This window comes from Varanus komodoensis, unplaced genomic scaffold (genome assembly GCF_004798865.1).
Source record: "Varanus komodoensis strain SLA01 unplaced genomic scaffold, ASM479886v1 scaffold2, whole genome shotgun sequence".
In the NCBI taxonomy this organism is placed as follows: domain Eukaryota; kingdom Metazoa; phylum Chordata; class Lepidosauria; order Squamata; family Varanidae; genus Varanus; species Varanus komodoensis.
The window spans coordinates 34,784,052-34,803,141 of record NW_025335568.1 but is presented as its reverse complement, the minus strand read 5'-3'; the positions used below and the strand labels follow the sequence as shown (position 1 = coordinate 34,803,141).

At 41.1% G+C, this 19,090-nt stretch overlaps 1 protein-coding gene across 1 annotated transcript in view; it reads right to left on the bottom strand.

Annotated features, from left to right (window-relative positions):
- Positions 1 to 5,704, bottom strand: part of GRTP1 (growth hormone regulated TBC protein 1) — a 31,208-nt gene extending 25,504 nt beyond the window's left edge. Inside the window, exons 1-2 of the mRNA XM_044428550.1 lie at positions 5,672 to 5,704; positions 385 to 509 (exon numbers count right to left, since the gene is read on the bottom strand). Coding sequence (XP_044284485.1) covers positions 385 to 509; positions 5,672 to 5,704 — 158 coding nt within the window. The remainder of the gene's footprint in view (positions 1 to 384; positions 510 to 5,671) is intronic.
- Between the last annotated feature and the right edge of the window lie 13,386 nt (positions 5,705 to 19,090).

Here is a 19,090-nt window from a genome sequence, read left to right as displayed (position 1 = left end):
CAACAACAACAACAACAACAACAACACTAAGCATGTTTTACTAAGAAATTCAGGCTAATTCAAATAGAGAAAGACTGTCATGTTTTAATCTCCTAGTCTGTGGTCCTGTGCATAAAGGCATAAAGGTCCTGTGCATAAAGAATCTGTGACTACCCTTTTATCAGTATGTTATGACTACCCAAGTAGATCTGCAAATCTCCCATTACACAAGACCAAAAATGTGGAGGGAAGTGCCTATTTTTAAGGAAGACCCCAATCATTCTTAGGAATGCAGCTCAAGGCTAAGGCAAATATAACTACTGGCCATATTTGGATGTCATACTAAATTATGATCTAGCAAGTCCTGAACAAGCATTTCCTCCTTCAACACACCAAGAGACAGACCTGGGGAGTTTCTCTTCATTAACTTCAGCATCCCAATTGTCACCAAAGCTGCACCTGTGCTGAACTTCATCTGTAGTAGGTTTAAACAAGCCTGCTGCAGAAATGACAGGTTGAAGCTGACTTGTCTGAAATTAACCACAGTGAATGGTAGCCCCAGGTTCTCATTCCATATGATATGACAAACTGTGATTAACTAAGTGTGTCGGGGGGAAAACTTGGCAAGGAGAGGCAAGAGGGAAGTACATGAACCGGGGTGAAGCTGCACCACCTCACATCTTACTAAACCATAGTTTAGTGTGACACCTGAAATGCTGCCTTGTTGCTTTCAGATCAGATCTACCATATGCTTAAAATACTGATTGGAAACTGTATCACAAATGATGGATCTTTCTCATTTAATGTGTCTCACAGTAATGTATGCCAGCAGACATACACAGGCACACTCACGCATGCATGAGAATTTAGCTTGCAAGTGAGGTTGTGCTTCCTTACAGGGATGTAAATACAATAACATAATTTAATAAAGGAGTATTACCATGTTGTTCAATTATATGGTGGGAGGGGGAGAGGGTGCAACACTGTACCTAGGTCATGCCCATATTGTTTAATATAATTCTTAGTTCTCCAGCCTTAACCACCCTACGTCCCTAGGAAAATGTCCACCTGCACTACAAAAAATGGTACCAGGCACTAGAGACAATGGCCATCCTTAAGTGGAAAGCAACTGCAACAGAAAGAGAGCCCCAAAATACCCAGACAATATAGCTGGGTATTGAGGTCAAAGGCAGGGTACATGTTTCAACTCTGATGAAAAATTTGAAACAAAAAAATGGTGCTCATTACAGGTTTAGCAGGGCACTGGGGCAAGACGCAAGACTCCTTGAGTCCCAGCCTTTGGTGAATCTATCTTCTGTCTGACATTGGCATCAGCACTGCTTCCTCATTCTCATCATTGCTACCATTCTCTTGACAGTGAGTAAAAAACCAGTGAGATCTGCCACTCTTCACCAGCACCGCTGTGCAGGTCAACAAGCAGGGCGCAATGGTGTGAGCCACTGGGATGCTCTCAGTCTGTCCCTGCCAGCATGTGGGCTATGAGCAGGTACGCAGCTGCGCCAACCCGCGATGGCAGTCCTGCCTAAAACACGACCCTATCTTTGCTTTACATTACTGTCACTCATGCATAATGCCAAACACACAGCAAACGCTACACTATTTATAATAATGCTTCATGAGTCAAAATACCATTAGCCATGAAAGCTAAATGGTACTTCCTGAATACCAAGAAATCTTCCATATCTGATTTCAGTGAGGAAACAGTGATCTCAGTTTCATAAATACTATAAATACAGTAAGCCTCCAGGCAAAAATTCAGCACCAAAAATAGTCATATATCCAGGCAGACATTCAGCAGGTGTAGCTTTCCCAGTCACTTGCTACATAGGTAGGCAGTGAAATTCTGTCTGACAAAGAGCTGCCAGTGTTCTGTTCTGTTCTTCACTGCAAAAATAAGTGTTTGATAGTGCAGTTGTAAATGACCAGGCAGATATCCAACATATACCGCTTTCTCCATCACCTGCCACACACATGCACAGTAATCCTACATAGCATTTAGGGATTAGACAGAAGTCAATACTACAGGAGATGTGATTTAGTGCAATAAAGGGTATGTTCATAAAAACAGTTCTTTAAACTGGAAAAGAGTTAAGATTTACAAATTTACTTATGTACCAATAGGAAGGAAAGTCGTATGTTAAGGCTCTTGCTGAAATATCAAATGCTAAGTACTATCAAATGCTAAGTATCATTAAATGACAGGGACACCAATGGATCCTTTATACTGTGTGGTCCCATTACAAATTCTCTGTGACTTTGATCCTGGACTGTTTCTCTTTCCAAGGCCTGCAACTTTTCAAGCAGTGCTGCTACCCCAACTTCACCATAACAATTCACTCAGACAAGGAAACTTTGCCTGTTTCAGCCATGGGTTTTATCTCTCTCTAGCCTTTGGGTATTAGCATGGTCAAAATGGAGAATGAAAAATTGTGGCTTAGGTCATTTCCAAGCAATAATCAACATTTTCTAAGGTATTCAAATATGAATAATCTGCAGCAGATATGAGTGCTTAGGAGCCATGATTGGCTGCAATTGGAAAACATATTCAAGCAAATGCTGAGTAGTTCAAGTGAATCTAGCAGTTCAGCAGAGACATATTGTATACTTAGCATTTAGACAGAAAGTCAAAATACAGCCACATCTTTCTCTAGTCTTAAAGCACTTAAAAACATCACTCCAATCTAGCTTTCCAAAGTCCAATCTGTATGTACAAGCATTTAGACCCAGTTAACGCATGTAACAAACTAAGTCTTAAAACTTTTTCTGTACTGAATACTACAGTATGTTTCTGTGTTGTTGTTGTTTTTTTAGAAGTATCACACTGGGATCACATGCAGCTTAAACTTTTGTGCATCCACACTTCCTCTTGATCTTTCACCTTCATGGCAAAGGGCGTATCCAGTCATACCCACTTCTACCTATAGCATGAAAAGGTGCAGTTCAAAGGGGTGGAGGGGGGGAGCTTTATCATTTGGATTCTACCGTATGTATGAAACTTTTCACTTGACAATATGCCACCAGTACAAAGAACGCAGCAATAGCCATGTCCTGGTCATGAGAAGGGAAATACTAGTCAGGCATCCTTGATGTTTCACCAGTCTCTGTGCATTGATTCCACAGCAAAACACAAGCTATTAAACGACTGGGAAACTCTGCCTAGTCCAGGTCAGGCCTCTTCATTTTCTCCATGACTATCCATGTTGGCACACCCTGTTTAATATTTTTTTATTGATGGAATTTACTGGCATTTTTCCCAGTGAAGCCCTATCAAGAAATTAAAGTTTTTATACATTCTGTTTTGTTACACATTACCTTGTTCACTATATCTTTCTAAATTAGTAACTCATAACTTTCAAATGAGATTGTGAATCCCTCTCCTTGTTTTTCTAAAGTTCTTCATGCTAATACTGCGGGGGGGGGGGCGGATTCTAGAGAAGAAATAGTATAAGCAGTATTTCCAAATTAACAAAAAAAACCTTCCTTTATAAATCAGATCTTATGAAATTAAGAATCAATTTCAAGAACTGGAATAAATTATGTTTCCAAGTGGATACGTTTTAAGATCAGCAAGAAAATCCCATGCTATCAGTGAAACTTCCTAAGCAGTGTATTTAAGACATCAGCCTTAAACTATCAGAAGAATCCAGAGCAGTAAGAAAGTACAGGCTTGTTCTGGAAAAATAAAATCCTTTAATGGGTTTTTAATGGAGTCTTTAGTAAAATTAGCTGTGCTATGGTATACGATACCAAAGCAACCTGCTTTACTTAAGTCGTAAGTAGTCGTGTGTCTGGAAGCACTTCTTGTGAATCCAGTAACGAAAGGGAATTCGGTCCCCGGAAATGTAATCTCCTGAGAAGTCCCACCCGCGGCCCTTTCGGCGAGGAAGGGGCGCTCCGGCTCTGAAACTTTACTCAGACCGTCAAGAAGCCCCTTCCCGCTCCCCGTCCACTAACAGACCTTGCCCGCCTTTCCTTCCTCCCTGCCTCGCGTCCCTTCGCAACACCGCCGATCAATCCCCTCTCTGTTTACCGCCCTCCTCCACCTGATACACCTGGAGGGCCATAACGCCAACCCAGCCAAGGAGAAGTCGAGCGAAACCGCGCGCGCACGGAGCCACGGAAGGCGTACCTGTGCACGTTGCTCTCCCGGCTCTCCTGCTTGGCCCGCCGCTCTTCCTCCCCCTCCATGGGAAGGGAGTGCTCGAGATTCCTCCAGCAGAGAATGATTGGGCGGGGGGGGGGGGGGAGAAAGAGACAAGGGAAAACCGGCTGGCCTCTTCCTCCCTCCCTCCTCCCCCCCCCCGCCCGTGCAAATGAGTCAAAGTCCCACGGCTATTATCAAGCGGGAGGCGCGAGGCTCCTTTTCCTGCCCGCTCCCGAAGCGCTCCAAAGTTGGCGGAGCGGCTGCGCAGCGGGGTGACCCCCAGAGGGCGCGGGAGCTGCCTGCCCGTCCGCAGCGGGACGAGAGCGGCCGGCACGGCTCAAAGGCTCAGCCCTCCACGGGCGCCTCGGCCGCCGGCTCCCGGACGGAGCAGCCGGAGGACACGCCGGGCTTCCCAGCGCGGCGCCCCTCCCATCGCCGGCGCCTTTTACGCGAGCCCCGCTTGGGGATCCCGGCTGCCGTGTCTTTTTATACCGCGCAAGCCGCTTATCGCGGCTCCCGCCAGCGGGAGGCGAGCTCCCAATTGCGCCTCCTCAAGGACAGCGCCGGCGCAACCTTCGACGGAGACAGCCCGGAGTTGCGGGAACAGCTGCGAAGACGGCGCGCCGCGGAGACTGCTAACCTGCTCTTCGCTCGCTCTTTCCTCCTTCGCTTGCCTCAGTCCTGCGACCTGCGCGTGTCCTTCCCTCGGCGAGCGAGAGGAGCCAGAGGCGCCGCGCTCTTCGGAGACGTTGCTTTGCCGAGAGGGGAAGAAATCCAGCTTGGAGTTGCTCCTCCACTGGGAAGGCAGCTTTCGGGTTGAACGACGAGCGCTGGGGGAGGGGGGGAGATAGAGAAAGAGGCAGAACCAGTTTTCATGTTTGGCCCAGGTGAAACAGCAGTAAGGAAAGCGTGCCTCTAAGCATGTGCAGAATGCTTTTGCTGTTCCCCCCCCCCCCACCACCACCATGGGTCAATGTAGCCAGCAGCACATTCATAAGTGGTTATTCTGGTACGACTTCCATATAACTGTGTGAAGCACCTGAAAGCAAGCAACCACTCACTGCTTTCCTGTCGAGCTGCACTTGGCTTCCATTCCTTCCACTGCCACTGTAAACACCTTGGGACAGAGGCCTTTCCTCTCTTGCCTTCTTGTGCTTCACCTGTACAGTCCTTAGGCTAGTCTGACACAGTGGTTAGTGTGTTACACTGCAACTCAGGAGATCTGGGTTCGAGTGCTCATCCAGCCATGAACCTCACTGGGAAGACTTTTAAGTCACTGACTTAGCCTAACCTACCTGACCAGCAAAATATAAATGTAACAAATCGAATAGTGGTGGTACTACATAAATAAACAGAAATAAACATCCATGTGCCTAGGAGTAAGCCCCAGTGAAACTATGCATTGATGTTCCTGTGATGCTTCCTGGTGACTTTGCCTGACACATTATTGCTATTATTGTGTGTGGGGTTTCCTGCCACTATTAAAGTGGCCCAGAATACTGTGGCTATAATTCTGGGCCTGCTTACCTGACTGACCACTGTTATTAATAATATCATCATCATTACGCTGCTTTTATATCCCGCCTTTCTTTCTCTTGCAAGGAATTATGGCTCACACAGTTCTCTACTTCATTTTTATCCTGATAAAAACAACCCAGGGAGGTAGGTTAGGCTGAGACTGAATGACTGGCCTAAAGTCATCCGTGGAGTTTCACTGCTTAGTAGAGACTAGAATGACCTTGTCCATAGGCTGTTTAACTCAATAGGGTTTACATCTGATTAGGTATACATAGAATTGTGCTAAGTAACTGCTTCTTCAACCAAATTAAGCAGTCACTCTACAGTTCCTTTTGATGGGCATATTGTACAGGTCTTTGGGGAGTAATTTGATTTGATTATTTTGATTGTTTGGGGGACCAGTTGCCAGAGAAACCAGACAGGTGAGGATTGGAAAACAAGACAAGACTTTCAGGTAGAAAGCTAGCATATCTTTCATGTATCTGCAAGTTCAGATAAGGAGCAGAATTAACCAAAGTGCCCAGAATACATTGGTGCCCATTAAATTGAACCTGAAAACTGACAAACTAGGACTGGAACCCATTTGGTGAGTGATGAAAACAAGGAAGGAGACAAAGATACAACCTTTTCTAAAGATGCCCTTTAACCAAAAATGTATTAAAATGTACAAATTTGTTTTCCTCTCTCTCTTGCATCTCCTTTAGTGAGTCTTCCGCCCAGTAACAGAGGTAAGTTTCCTTATGATTGTAGGTCTTCTCATCAGAGTTCAGTGTATGAATCTACTATCTGGCCAAGTCAACCCCAGTGTTCTCTCCCAAATTACATGGGATTAGGTTCCTCAGGGAGTGTCCAACAAGAGCCAAGATCAGTTTTTAAGTAGCTTAGGAATTTTCCTGTCTCTGAAATAGATGACCTCTCAATAACAACATTTCACTGTTGCTAAAAGTAGTGTTCTTAAGCTTCTGTGGCAAGTTAAGAACCCTAAGCTTACACACAGACAGAACAGTCTGTATAGGATTTTTAGCAGAAGGAATACTCAGTTTAATTAATAAAGAAAATGTAAAACAGGATAGACAGGTTTAATACTGGCTTGGATGCTTTCATTTGCCCAATAAAGAAAGACTGTCAATAACAAAATAATTGCAATTATGAGATAGTTTCTGCTTGGTTTATTTCCATTATGCCTGCATTGATCTAGATCAACCCTATATGAATATTGATTTAAACATATCTGAACAGACTCTGTTTTGAAATTTATTGTTTCTTGGGTGAAAAGATCCTGGTCAAATCAGCTAGAGGCACAAGAATGTGGTGTATTTTTCTAGGTGTGTGCCCATCTTATACAGACTAAAACATAAACTCTAGAAAATGTTGAGCATTTTCCATGAAAAGTTGAGCATAGTTGTAAACCACTCAGAGAGCTTTGGATATGGGGTGGTATAGAAATAATAATAATACTTGTGCCTTTCTCCTAAGATTTTTTTCTAGGTGTTCCTTTTCATTTAACATCATCTGTTCAAATGATCTTAGTACATTTTTAGATCTTTGTGCTGCTATTTTTAATTTCAGCTTTATTCTGTTTCAAACGTAAGAGTCATCTATTATGTTTTACAATGATAGTATATTTTCTAGTATTAAATTGTGCTTTGTGAACCACCCAGAGAACTTTGGTTATTGGACAGTAAAGAAATGTAATAGTAAGAGTTAATTTTATTGAGTTTGGTGGAATTTATTCCCAGGTAAGTGTGCAAAGGATTGCAGCCCAGATAATAATGAATTAAATCAATAAAACTTTTAGTGCAATCCAATAGAAAACAGCAAAGTCTATATATTTAATATTTGTATATGGCTTAATATATTTTCTCAAAGTGGTATAGGATTGCAGCCTTAGCACTTTACTTTGAGCCAGATCTTGCCTTGTACTAGCAAGGTCCTAATACTGCAGTTAAGAGTGTAATCCTGTTGTGATGACTTTAAGCCCCTGAACCTCAGGTTTAAACTCATCCTATGCAGGAGGATGGCACCCTGGAGGCAATCTTTGCTTCCCTATTCTTACACTCTGCATTTTCACTAGATGTGCTTTCCTGCTTGACAAGCAAAAGTGATTCAGGAAAAAAGAAACTGAAGAAGGTCCAGGATAACTTAACTCGTATTTCCTGTCCTGCCCACCAAATGCCCCTGTTTCCCCCCTTTCTGAGGATAACTTCCTAAGTAGGAGGGGGAAGATCTAGAAATTCAAAGTATTCTATGGTTCCTCAGATACCATCAACTGAAAAAACAATAGTTTCTCCAAATGTGGAACATCTAAGTTCTAACACACATTCTCTAGTCTTTTCTAAAGATTAATCCACTGGAGGGTGTAAATATTATTGAAGAATATAGGAAAACGTTATTGTGAAATGTGTAGGAACCCCTAAGTTACTTTCCACTTGTTTAATTTGGTCTCACCTTCACACTAATTGTCAAAATATGACAGTGTGCTGAAAGATACTGCTCATTCAATTAATGGAAAAAGGTAGGACTCTGGCCGTAGAACACGAAGAATAAAAGCTATCATTCCAGAAGAAAAATGGTTAGGGATATCCATGTTCATAAACAGGTTTCCATTGCCATGTTTATCACTTTTAGATCAAGAATCATGGGCATATATCTAAAGTTCCAGGTAACAGAGTTAAAGAAAGATGCAGACATACTGGCAAATGATCAGAAGGGAGAAACAAAGCCCTGTGAGGAAACAATGAAAGAAATGGGCATGTTTAGCCTTAAGATGACTGAGGGGAAATCTGATAGCACTTTTCAAATACTTGAAAGTTTGTCAAACAGAGGAAGTCCAGGAACTCTTTTTGATCTTCCCAGAGTGCAGGACAAGGAGTTTTGGGCTCAAGTTCCAAGAAGCCAGATTCTGGGAGAATATCAGGAAAATTTTCCTGACTCTTAGAGGAAAACAACAAAGGAAGCAATTACCTTGAGAGGTGTGGGTTCTCTGCCACTGGAGGAGTTCAAGATGTGTCTGGACAGCCATCTATGAAGGGTGCATTAACATGGAGTCCTGCATTGGGCCCAATGGCCTTCCTACTCTACTATTCTGTGATGCTATATGCATCCTGAGGGCTCACAGCATCTATTGCATTAGTTCCAGTTTGAAGTCCCATATGAATGTATATCTCCCATCTAATCTGGGGCAACTAATCATACAAAGATCTTTTGAAAACAATGATAACTTGGACTTTGGACTAGTTAGAAGAGGCCTAGAAGGCTGTCAGTTCCAGCCCCCTGCTAATGAAAGACACCAAGTTACACCATCCCACCAAGGTGTCTGTCGAGTTGCATCTTGAATGCCTCTGGTGTGGGAGAGCCCATCATCTCTCTAGGTAATTGGTACCATTGTTGTACTGCTCTGACAGGAAATTTTCCTTGTATTTTCTTGGGATCTGGTTTCCTGTAACTTAAGTCCATTATTCTGTGGCCTGCACTCTGGGACAAACAAAGAGATCTTATCCTTCTATGTGACAGCCTTCAAGTACTTATAGAGTGCTATCATATCCCCCCTCGGTCTTCTCTTCTCGAGACTGAATATGTCCAGTTCTCTCAATCTTTCCTCATAGGGCTTTGTTTCCATTCCTTGGATCATTCTTGTTGCACTCCTCTAAACACTTTCCAACTTGTATTCCAGATGAGGTCTGACTAGTGTTGAGTACAGTGGAACTAATACTTCACATGATTTGGAAGTGATACTAGTATAACATTTGCCTTTTTTTCCTTTTTGGCAGCTTCCTTGCATTGTTGACTCATTTAGCTTGTGAGCTATGACAATTTCAAGATCCTTCTCATGGCAAGTATTGTAAAGCTAAATATTCCCCATCTTGTAGCAAAGCATTTTGTTTCTTTTTCCGAGGTGCAAGACTCAGCATTTGTCCCTATTGCATTTCATTCTTGTGTTTTTATTCCAGGACCTATCAGGATCCCCTTGGATCTTCTTTCCATCTTCCAGGATATTTGCTATCCCACCCAGTTTTGTGACATATTGAAGAGCACTGGGCCCAGGACAGAACCCTGTGGCATCAGACACCAGTTTTCATTGATATAGGATGCTGTCTGAGCTCTGCAATCCAGAATGGGAGCTGGTGATAGAAAAGGTCATTAGGACACTCTCAAAGTACTAGTTTATTTATAAGCCCATTTTTTGCTCTTGGACACATCTACTGTCCAGACCTTGATAAGCAGCCAAAGTCAAAAATATACCCCCAAAATAGAAAACAGATGTTGCTACTGTCAGTTTTGTCAGATTGTGTTCTAAATTTTCTTCTAACATCTTCTTCATTGATGATAGCATGTTAACCTAAAGGGATTTGTCCAGTTAATACATCAAGAAAGATAACCAATTCTATCAAGTTGATGAGTCAGACAACTTCCTTTGATTCCTAAGTGTTGCTGGAGAAGCCCACAACCAATTTTTCCTTTACCATATTAACTGTTAAGATCAAGTAGAATTTACAGGAAGCTCAAACTGGTCCCTTAATTTCTGTTGCTGATCCCTAGATGACCTAAAGTTTTCTACTATGAAAACGGGAAAAATAATAAAAGCAGAATATTTAGCCTTATTGTGAGGTGTACTATACTTTGCATCTCCTAATCATGGTTTTTTAAAATGGGAAGATTCTTGAATTCTCTGAACCATCTCTAAATGCAGACTGCTTGTGTTTGATGTCTTTTATGCCATTTATTAAATCAACTTGGATCACAAATCCTATAAATAACTACTCAAAAGTAAGTTCCATTCAGTTCAGAGAGACTTACTCCCAAATAAGTGGATTGTAATCTTATATATTTCCTCTGTTTCAGTTGGGACTTTAGCTGGAACATATTCATTCTTTTGGAGCCTGAACTTTGGGGAAATGTGTGTCATGTAATGACATATGATCACACTTAAGTTCCTTTTGATCCATCATATTGCATGGAATGCAAAGCAATTTACCTAATTAAAATATCAAACAAAGCAGGAAGAAGATGTCCTGTGTAATTACTGCATTTGCTATAGAAGAGATTCAGAGGTTATTATTTACCCTAGGTGCTAGCCATAAGACACTGCTTTAGGTGACTATATGACTGGCTTTGGAGAGAGAAGCTCCTGAGCAGGAGAGTTTATTCAATAATCTTCACATGATCTTTGAGTCCATGAAGGGGACCACTATTTCCAACACTTCTCAGACAGATCACAAAAAGGGCTTCTGTTCCCTGAATCAACATTAAGTTTAAAAAAAAGCTGGACTTCTTGCTCCTGCTAATTCTAAGAATAAAGACTCCAGGAACTTCTCTACAACCACAGTGCCTTTTTAGTGTGCTTTGATAACAGTTCCTTCATAGAGCAGAAACATGATCATTCATTTCATTAGATGAAGAGCAATGAAGCCAGTAATAAAACCAAAAATCAGACCAGCTGTTCACCAGCAATAAAAAATATTAACAGCAGCTTTAATATGGTATGGTTTCAACACAAAAGGGGGCTAAATTAAAGCAACAGTTTTTACCCCATGGTGGCATCTATCTATTAAATTTAGATCTTACATTTCTGCCAAAAATGGTACTTGAGGCAGATAATAATAATCAGAAACAGATTTTTAAAAATGTCAATTACCAATAAAAAGCCCCAAATCAACAGAAGAAATGACACCCAATCAGTTAAACACCATTCCAGCAGCACACCAACCTACAGGCCAAAGACCTGCCTAAATATAAATGTACTTATCTGCTAACAACAGAGGAGGAGTCTCAACTTCCAGACATGCCTCCACTAAGCTGATCTTATTGGAATTGGGCAGATTGAGCTAGTTCTGCAAAACATGGTAACCTACCTGTGATTTGCATGTGGGCTTAAGAGGTCAGGCTGGCTTAGATTTAATTATCTAACCAGGCTCTTGAGGTAATACACTGATTTGTATGGAGTACTAATTCATGAGTTAAACAACCCATAAATTGGTGGAGCTGCAGCAAAGTGGATGAGCACTCTGTCCCCTGCCTGCTTGTCACTTCCACTTTACATCTGTTTTGTTAAACTTAGGAACACCCCAACAAATCATAGCACCACACTCAGAAGTGCTTACCCTAACCTTTAACCCCAGGTAGAGGCTTGAACTCTAAAGTGGATGAAAAGTGAAGCAGCAAGGAGGTGGGAGGCATCATGGACTTGTCCCTGATGACCCGTAGGTTAAACAGCCTATGGGTTGTTCTTTCGTGCAAACTGGCCAGAAGTTCTCCAAGGCTGATGCCAGTGAGTGTCAGGGCAAAGAGAGGAATTAGATCCATGTTTTGGGGACGTTCAGACCCAATACTCAATCAGCAATACCAGCCTGAGCATAGATGGAGTAGTTGCAGGAATGGTTTATTCGTGACCATGAAAAACTACTGAAGCTCATGCCTGAGTATATGGGGCCTCTGAAATCTTTGTGGACTATGAATACTTTTGATTATTTTTCATTGATATTAATAGTAAGCTATTTTGTGAGGGCAGACACAAGTTAGGCAGCATATTAAATCTATCATACACAATACATAGGTTAAATAAAGCAGAATGAAATACCTGGTGTTCAGTGTGGGTACCTCTTACGCTGACCACCTTGACTCAGTTTTGACATCTATCACACCAGTTACGTTTTGGCTATTAAGACGTAGTATTTTTTAAATCACCAGCACCTTTTCTGAAAGACCTACAGTATTTCTGTTGCCCATTCATGTTCACAGCTGAAAAAGTAGGAGAAAGATCTCATGTGATAAAAGAAAAACCAGAAACTAGGGACCAATTTCAAATATACAGCAGTAATACATAATCTAAATAAGGAACAACCCAGGCTTACTCAAGGAGGTTGCTGCTCTTGTAGTTGCAGCAACCTTGCTTGTACAAGCAAAATTATGTTCTTTTGCTTGTACAAGCAAAAGAACATAATTTAAGAAATCAGACTGCTTCCAATGCAAAAAGTACAAACTGAATAAATAAATATCAGATTTGTCATGTGAGCATGTAGATACATAATATATGAAAATTATTCTTGGTAAAATACATTGCAGAGTTGGCTATGGTAAAGAAAAATCCCTTTACTTGTATGTTTTAAAGTCAGGAAATCTTGTTACACACTGATAACAGTGCAAAAGTAAGTGGGAGAAATTTCATTAGGTCCTTGAGATGGTAATTGAAATCAATGAGATTTAAATGTACTTAACTTTGATTAGATCTCATACCGCATTCTTATTTCACACTAAGTTCTCTGTAGTGCTATAAGGATTTGTTGCTTCATTATAGATGTTTACAAGCTCTGCGTACCATTCAATGAAGTTATTTAGTGCATTGGGAGTGAGATCCCATTTCTGCCCTGTACTCTGTCTTCTGGGCACGTCCCATGACAGCCACTTTGTGGTAGTGTCGAGGACAGCTTCTTAAATGGCCCCAAATGGTTTCCTAGCTCAAGTTAAGTCCTTTGCACACTTACCTGGGAGTAAACATATCAGGGCTTCTATGTAGATAAGCACAAGATTGCACTGAAAGAGCCTTTTGGTTGCAAGGGTGCTCATCATTATTTAGGTAGTAAATTACCAATACTGTTTTTAATACCAATCCAATAAAACAATAGAGCAAAGGTGCTATTTTAGAAAACAGATGCTCCATTCACTGACACAGGGGGCAGTCTGAGATGATGCCAGCTATACTACATCCATGCTTAATCTAAAACCCAAGCAATTATGCCTTTTTATTTAGAACTATCATGCTATTCATATGCACATTTATAGAATTACATCAAAATGTTATTTTTTTAAGCTGAAGTGACTTCCATTCTAATAAGATATTCAATGAGGTTTACCACTGGGTAAGTATATATTGGATTACAGCCCTAATTGCTCAGTTAAAACTGAATAAATTTCCTTAACCTAGTGACAGCCTAATTTCCACAGAGTTCCACTCAGAGACCTACAATTTGAAGTGACTTCCTTTCTTTTATATAAAAAACAAGCATTCATTTTTCTCCACAGAAAATGTCAACAATATTTCTAAGATATTTGGACAGTACTGATTTAGTGCATCAGTGCAGGATGAAAGCTGTCAGTGACAACTATTTCGGATTCCACTTTGTGATTTAATCTCCATGTGATTTATAGCTTCAGGAATCAAAACTTCCTAATGTTTTGTGGCGGATATTCGAAAGGTTGCTTTCGAAGCATAGAACAGCCTGCAGCATCAACATTACCCTAAAAATCCTATGTTAAAATGAAACTGCATCAAAGAAATGGCATTCTTTTCATGTGTTGGGGCAATACAAATCATGAGATGAGGATAAGATTGTCACTGTTGCTTTGTGGCATACTCATTCTGCACTCATCTTTCAAAATAAGATGGTGATGTGTGTGTTTATGTGCATGTGTTTTCCATAACTTCTGTTTTACATTAGGGAAAGCATCCACAGAAGAAAAATGGTAGGATGCTGTTTTAATATAAAAATAAAAAAATAATATTACATGTACTTAGGACCAATGGCTTGGGACCAGGATACCTAAAGGAACGCCTTTTTCCCTATTTGCCCTCCCACCCCCTGAGATCAGCAAAAGAAGCCCTCTTCCAGGAACCCTCCGTGAAAGATATTAGGAGACAGCGTACCTGGAGGACGGCCTTCTCTGCAGTGGCGCCCGTCTATGGCACGCACTCCCCAGAGAGGTCCACCTGGCACTGTCATTATATGTTTTTTGGCACCAGGTTAAGACCTTTTTCTTTAATCAATATTTTAATAAGTTTTAATATTAAATTGTATTATTGTATTTTATTAATTGCAGCCAGAGTGGGTTGTCAATTTATTTATGCTGTTAGCTGTCCAGAGACGTTAGTAATTGGACGGCATACAAATTTTATAAATAAATAAATACTTTGTAGGGTGAAAGTTTAACTGATGGACATGTAACTTCCTTCCTAGTAAGTGTGGATAAAATAGGCCTGCAAGTAGAACTGATTCAGATACTTGTGAATAACAAATGTGCATGGATGATCACAGTAGAAGGCTGTACATTCATTGTAAGGTCTAACAAGATCCCCACACATACACCTAACACAAGACATAGTTGAGCAATTACAACCAACCAAATGCATAATCTTTTGAGCTCTCCAGAATGCTTTATCAAAGCAGGGAATGGGGAAAGAAACAGAAAAGAATGGGGCTAAAATATGTGGCTTGTCTGCAGTTTAGACAAATCCAGCCTCAAAATGGGGCTTTGAATGGATTAGCCAGTGGGGTGTGTGATAAATATCCCAGATTTTGGAATGCAGGAACAATGGCGGATCTTCCATTTTTGAAAACCACATTTTTTAAAAAATCATCAAATTTCCTAGGCTCATTCCTGGAATTTTGCAAGAGGTTTGGATCATGCTATCCTCAGACTGGAGCACTCCTGTGGTTTCTCTCCACTACTTCTATTTCGTTTCCTTTCCTAAAACCCAGCTATTTAAGAGAATCATGATATAAAGATCATTTGGTCAGAGCTGTAGAGTTCTCTCAACGTAGAGATGAATAAAAGGAGATGAAGGTCATCCAGTCCATTTTTTTTCGATGTCCAAGGATCCTCTTCATCCAAATGCCTTACTTAGTGGCTTGTACTTTGTGCCAGTTATAACATTCTAGATGAGAGGATCAAGTAACATCCTTCTAAAATGAGGATGACTAGACAGATTCAACATGCTGGATCTAGGTTCCAAGGCTACTATTTTAATCAAGTTTCAATATGCAAAATGCTTTGTTTACAGTTTTACTTGTAAGGGAAAAGAAACATTGAGATGGGGTGGGGGGTATAATATGATGAGTGTGTATTACTCTTTCATTACTATTCCTAGGAGCAGAGGGCAACTGCAACCTGGAACTTAAAGAGATGTTTCAGGAGCTACTAGAGTTCCTCAGCTTCCTCCTGAGCATATCATGACCTCATCCTGTCCAAGCACATACACTCCATGTTCATGAAATCCTTACTTTGACCCAGACTTTATTATATAGGCTAGGCACCCCTAAGGAAGCCAAACTGTTCAAAGCATGACTCAAGAGTTTCTAGACTAAGATTCTGGGCTCCTGGGAATTACAGAATTGGGAGGGACTATAGCTCTATGGAGGAACAGCTGCCTTGTATGTAGAAGGTTCCTTATTTGGTTCCCAGCATCCCCAGGTAGGGCTGGAGGAAAAAATCCTGCCTGAAACCTTGGATGGCCATTGCTGTCAGTTGGTGTCAACAATGCTGGACTAGATGCATTAGTGTTCTGATTCAGAATACCAGAGCTTCCAGCATTGTTTCGCCACTCTGAAGGATATGCGTTACATCATATTTATTTATTTATTTATTTATTTATTAAAACATTTTTATGCCACCCCATTTGCCGAAGCCTCGGGGTGGCTCACAACAAGTCATAGTCATATTAGACCGTGATGTTATTGTGTATGTGTACTGTGTACTGTTTGGCAGCAAAGCAGCACTAGGTACTATGCAAAATGTAGGAAAAACAATCTCTTCAGAAGAAATAGCATTTTGAAGGCTCCGCATTGCAATATGTATGATGAGCAGAAGCTATGAACATGCTGCTCAGGAAGGGTTTTTTAAAAAATACATCTTGGAGATTATGAAGTGCAACATTGCATTACAACTGCAATCAGAATGTTTGAGCCAATTGTCTTGAGGTTCTTGCAAGAGCAAGTAATACTGGTAATTCCAGTTCAATGGATGCAAGCAGTGCTTTAGAGAATAGTTGTGTCTCATTATAAGGATTCAGAGAAGGTAGACTAGGCACACAGGAAGATCTAATTTGTAGGGAATGTTCATATAAGAATAATGAATATATCTAACTGCTATATAGCCCATTACTTGCACCCCTTTCTTTTGCCTACAGAGGAATGATTAGTAAGGCTAACTACACATTGTATCTGTGCATAACTTACTAAGTGTAATGCAGTCTTGGGTTATTTATCATTTCCTTGTGTGTGGCTAGAACATGCATTCCATTCTGAAATGCCCTTGTTATTTGCTCCTCTCAATTAATCATGTGTTTATATACAAAAATATAATAATTTTTTGTATTATATACAAATATATAATAAATACATTGTTGAAAAAAGCAGTACTGGGTGATAACTTCACAGGAAGAAGTAGTTGGAACTGGAACCAGAGGAATGGAAAGGATACACAAGTCATAAAAGAAGGCATGAAAGTGGGGCAGACGGCCGACTTTATTATCTGTCATGTTTCTATATCTCACTGTTTATCCTGTGACTTAAGAAAGAAAGCATATATGGGGTTGCCAGGTGGCCTCCTATTCAGGCACTGATCAGAAGTAGCTTCAGCAGGTTCACTGCATCCTGGAGTTCAGACAATGACTTGCAGCTGGGGCATAATCTGAATATCCATGCTGCCTGTTCTTCACATGCATTTGCTCACTCTGCTAAAACTATGGGATGTTTGTTCAGTCTTGCCTGATTGCTATTCAGTCACCAACTACACTTATCAGATGTCACTGAATGAGAAAATGCATGAAGTAAAAGGTAACAGCATTTGAGTATGCAGTGTTAGTTAAAGCATTTCTACTGAGGAACTGAGATATATACACTGTGCAAGGAGCATTTTCTTTCCTGCTTTTTCACTATATAACCTCTAGATGGCACTGTGATATAACAAAATAGCACAAATACAAGAGTGAAAAAAGTTTCTTTCACTTTTACAGTTAAATGTTGCATTTTACCTGCTCTGAAACACTTGTCAAAAGCTCTCTTTAGATACAGAATTGAAACCGAGGGGCCGCCATGTTGTCTAAAGAACCTATAATCAACCTTGTGTTTGCACAATGAATGCCTCATGTAGAAAAAAAGCATGTGCTGGTCAGTAAAGACACCCAGATATTCTTGAACAAGACCAGCCCTTTATTTCTATATCAACAAACAGAGTGAAATGGGATCCTGTAGAATGGAAGTACCTTGTACTCAGCCGGTGGAAAGGGTGCCCTTGGCTGCACCCTTTGATGCAGCAAAGGGTGCATTAGTGGTTAGTGAGGCTGTCAGTTCCAAAAGTAGGAATGAAGACCCTACAATAGATCCTACTTGTCCAGCTCCCAGACTAGGCTTGCTCATATGTGGATGTGCAGAATTAGAGTGTTTCTTGGCAAGTCAAGCCTGAGTCAAGATGCTCTTGTAAAACATAACTGGAGTGGGTGCATTCATAGCCTGACATAATGCATCATGGCAACACTCGATGCCATGTGCCCTAGTAACTGTTGAATTCTTCAAGTGGGGCCCTTGAATTGGTAGGAAGGTTGGAGGCTGTAGACTTGAGCTTCTCCATCCAGTCTTGAGATAGGTATGGAACTGGCATGGAATGGAGAACCTCTCCAGGGTTCAGCATGCTCTGTGAAGGAATAAGAGTCTCTCTCTCTCTCTCTCTTTCTTTTTGGCAATGTACGGACACAAGCAGTAAGAGTCATGCAGGTAATCTTGATTGATCATAATAAGTCCTGTTAAGAGTCAGCTACTAGCAGCCAGTCATCTAAGCAGGGGTAAATGTGTATCCCTTGCAGTCACTAAAGTGTACACACCAGAGCCATGCATTTGGTAAATATTCTCTGTACCATGGAGAGACCAAATGGTAGTACCTTGAATTTGTGGGTGTCGGTACTGATCTGGAAGCACAGGATGGATGTGGACATGAATGTATGTATCCTTTCATTAAAGGGTGCGAACTAGCCCCCTTTTCTTGACAGTGACATAATGTCTTTCATGGAGTTACCATTTAGAACTTTTTGAGTGGGATAAAATGATTTACTTCCTTGCTGATGATACTCTTTCTGAAATTTTAAAGTAGTGTGAATAGATACTATGTGTAACCTCAGACTGGTGTGTCACACTTTTTGGTAGTAATTTAGGAACTCTCTCTGGTAAGGTTGGAGGGAGAAGGTGTGGTGAAGTTTTATTTGTATTCATACTGTACCCTGAAGCAACCACCAGTCAGATGTGATGAATTCCCAGTTGGGAATGGAATTCCAAGATGTGATGAATTCACAGGTGTGACGTAAGCAGTCCTCAAGGGGGGGTTGGTTGTTAAGGGGCCAATTTGTGCTGCCCTTCAGTGCTGTCTCCTGTCAGAATCGAAGCATTTATTGCCTTATTGAGGCTGGGTACCATCCCGACAGCAGTGATGGTCTTGTGGTTGCCATTTGTATTGTGGGAAACCAAGTAAAGGGTCTTGCTGTCTGGATGAGTAGGGAGAATTGAGGCCATGGGAACCAACGTGAGCTTGGTTGAAAGGGACCGATGGCCATGCATCAAGCTTTGCCTAGACTCTAGTCCATATGGGCAAGAAAAAGGCCTTCTTCATCTCTGGAATCGCAGTCAAAGCAATGGTGCACTGTTGCCATCTGTTGCCTTGAGAGCT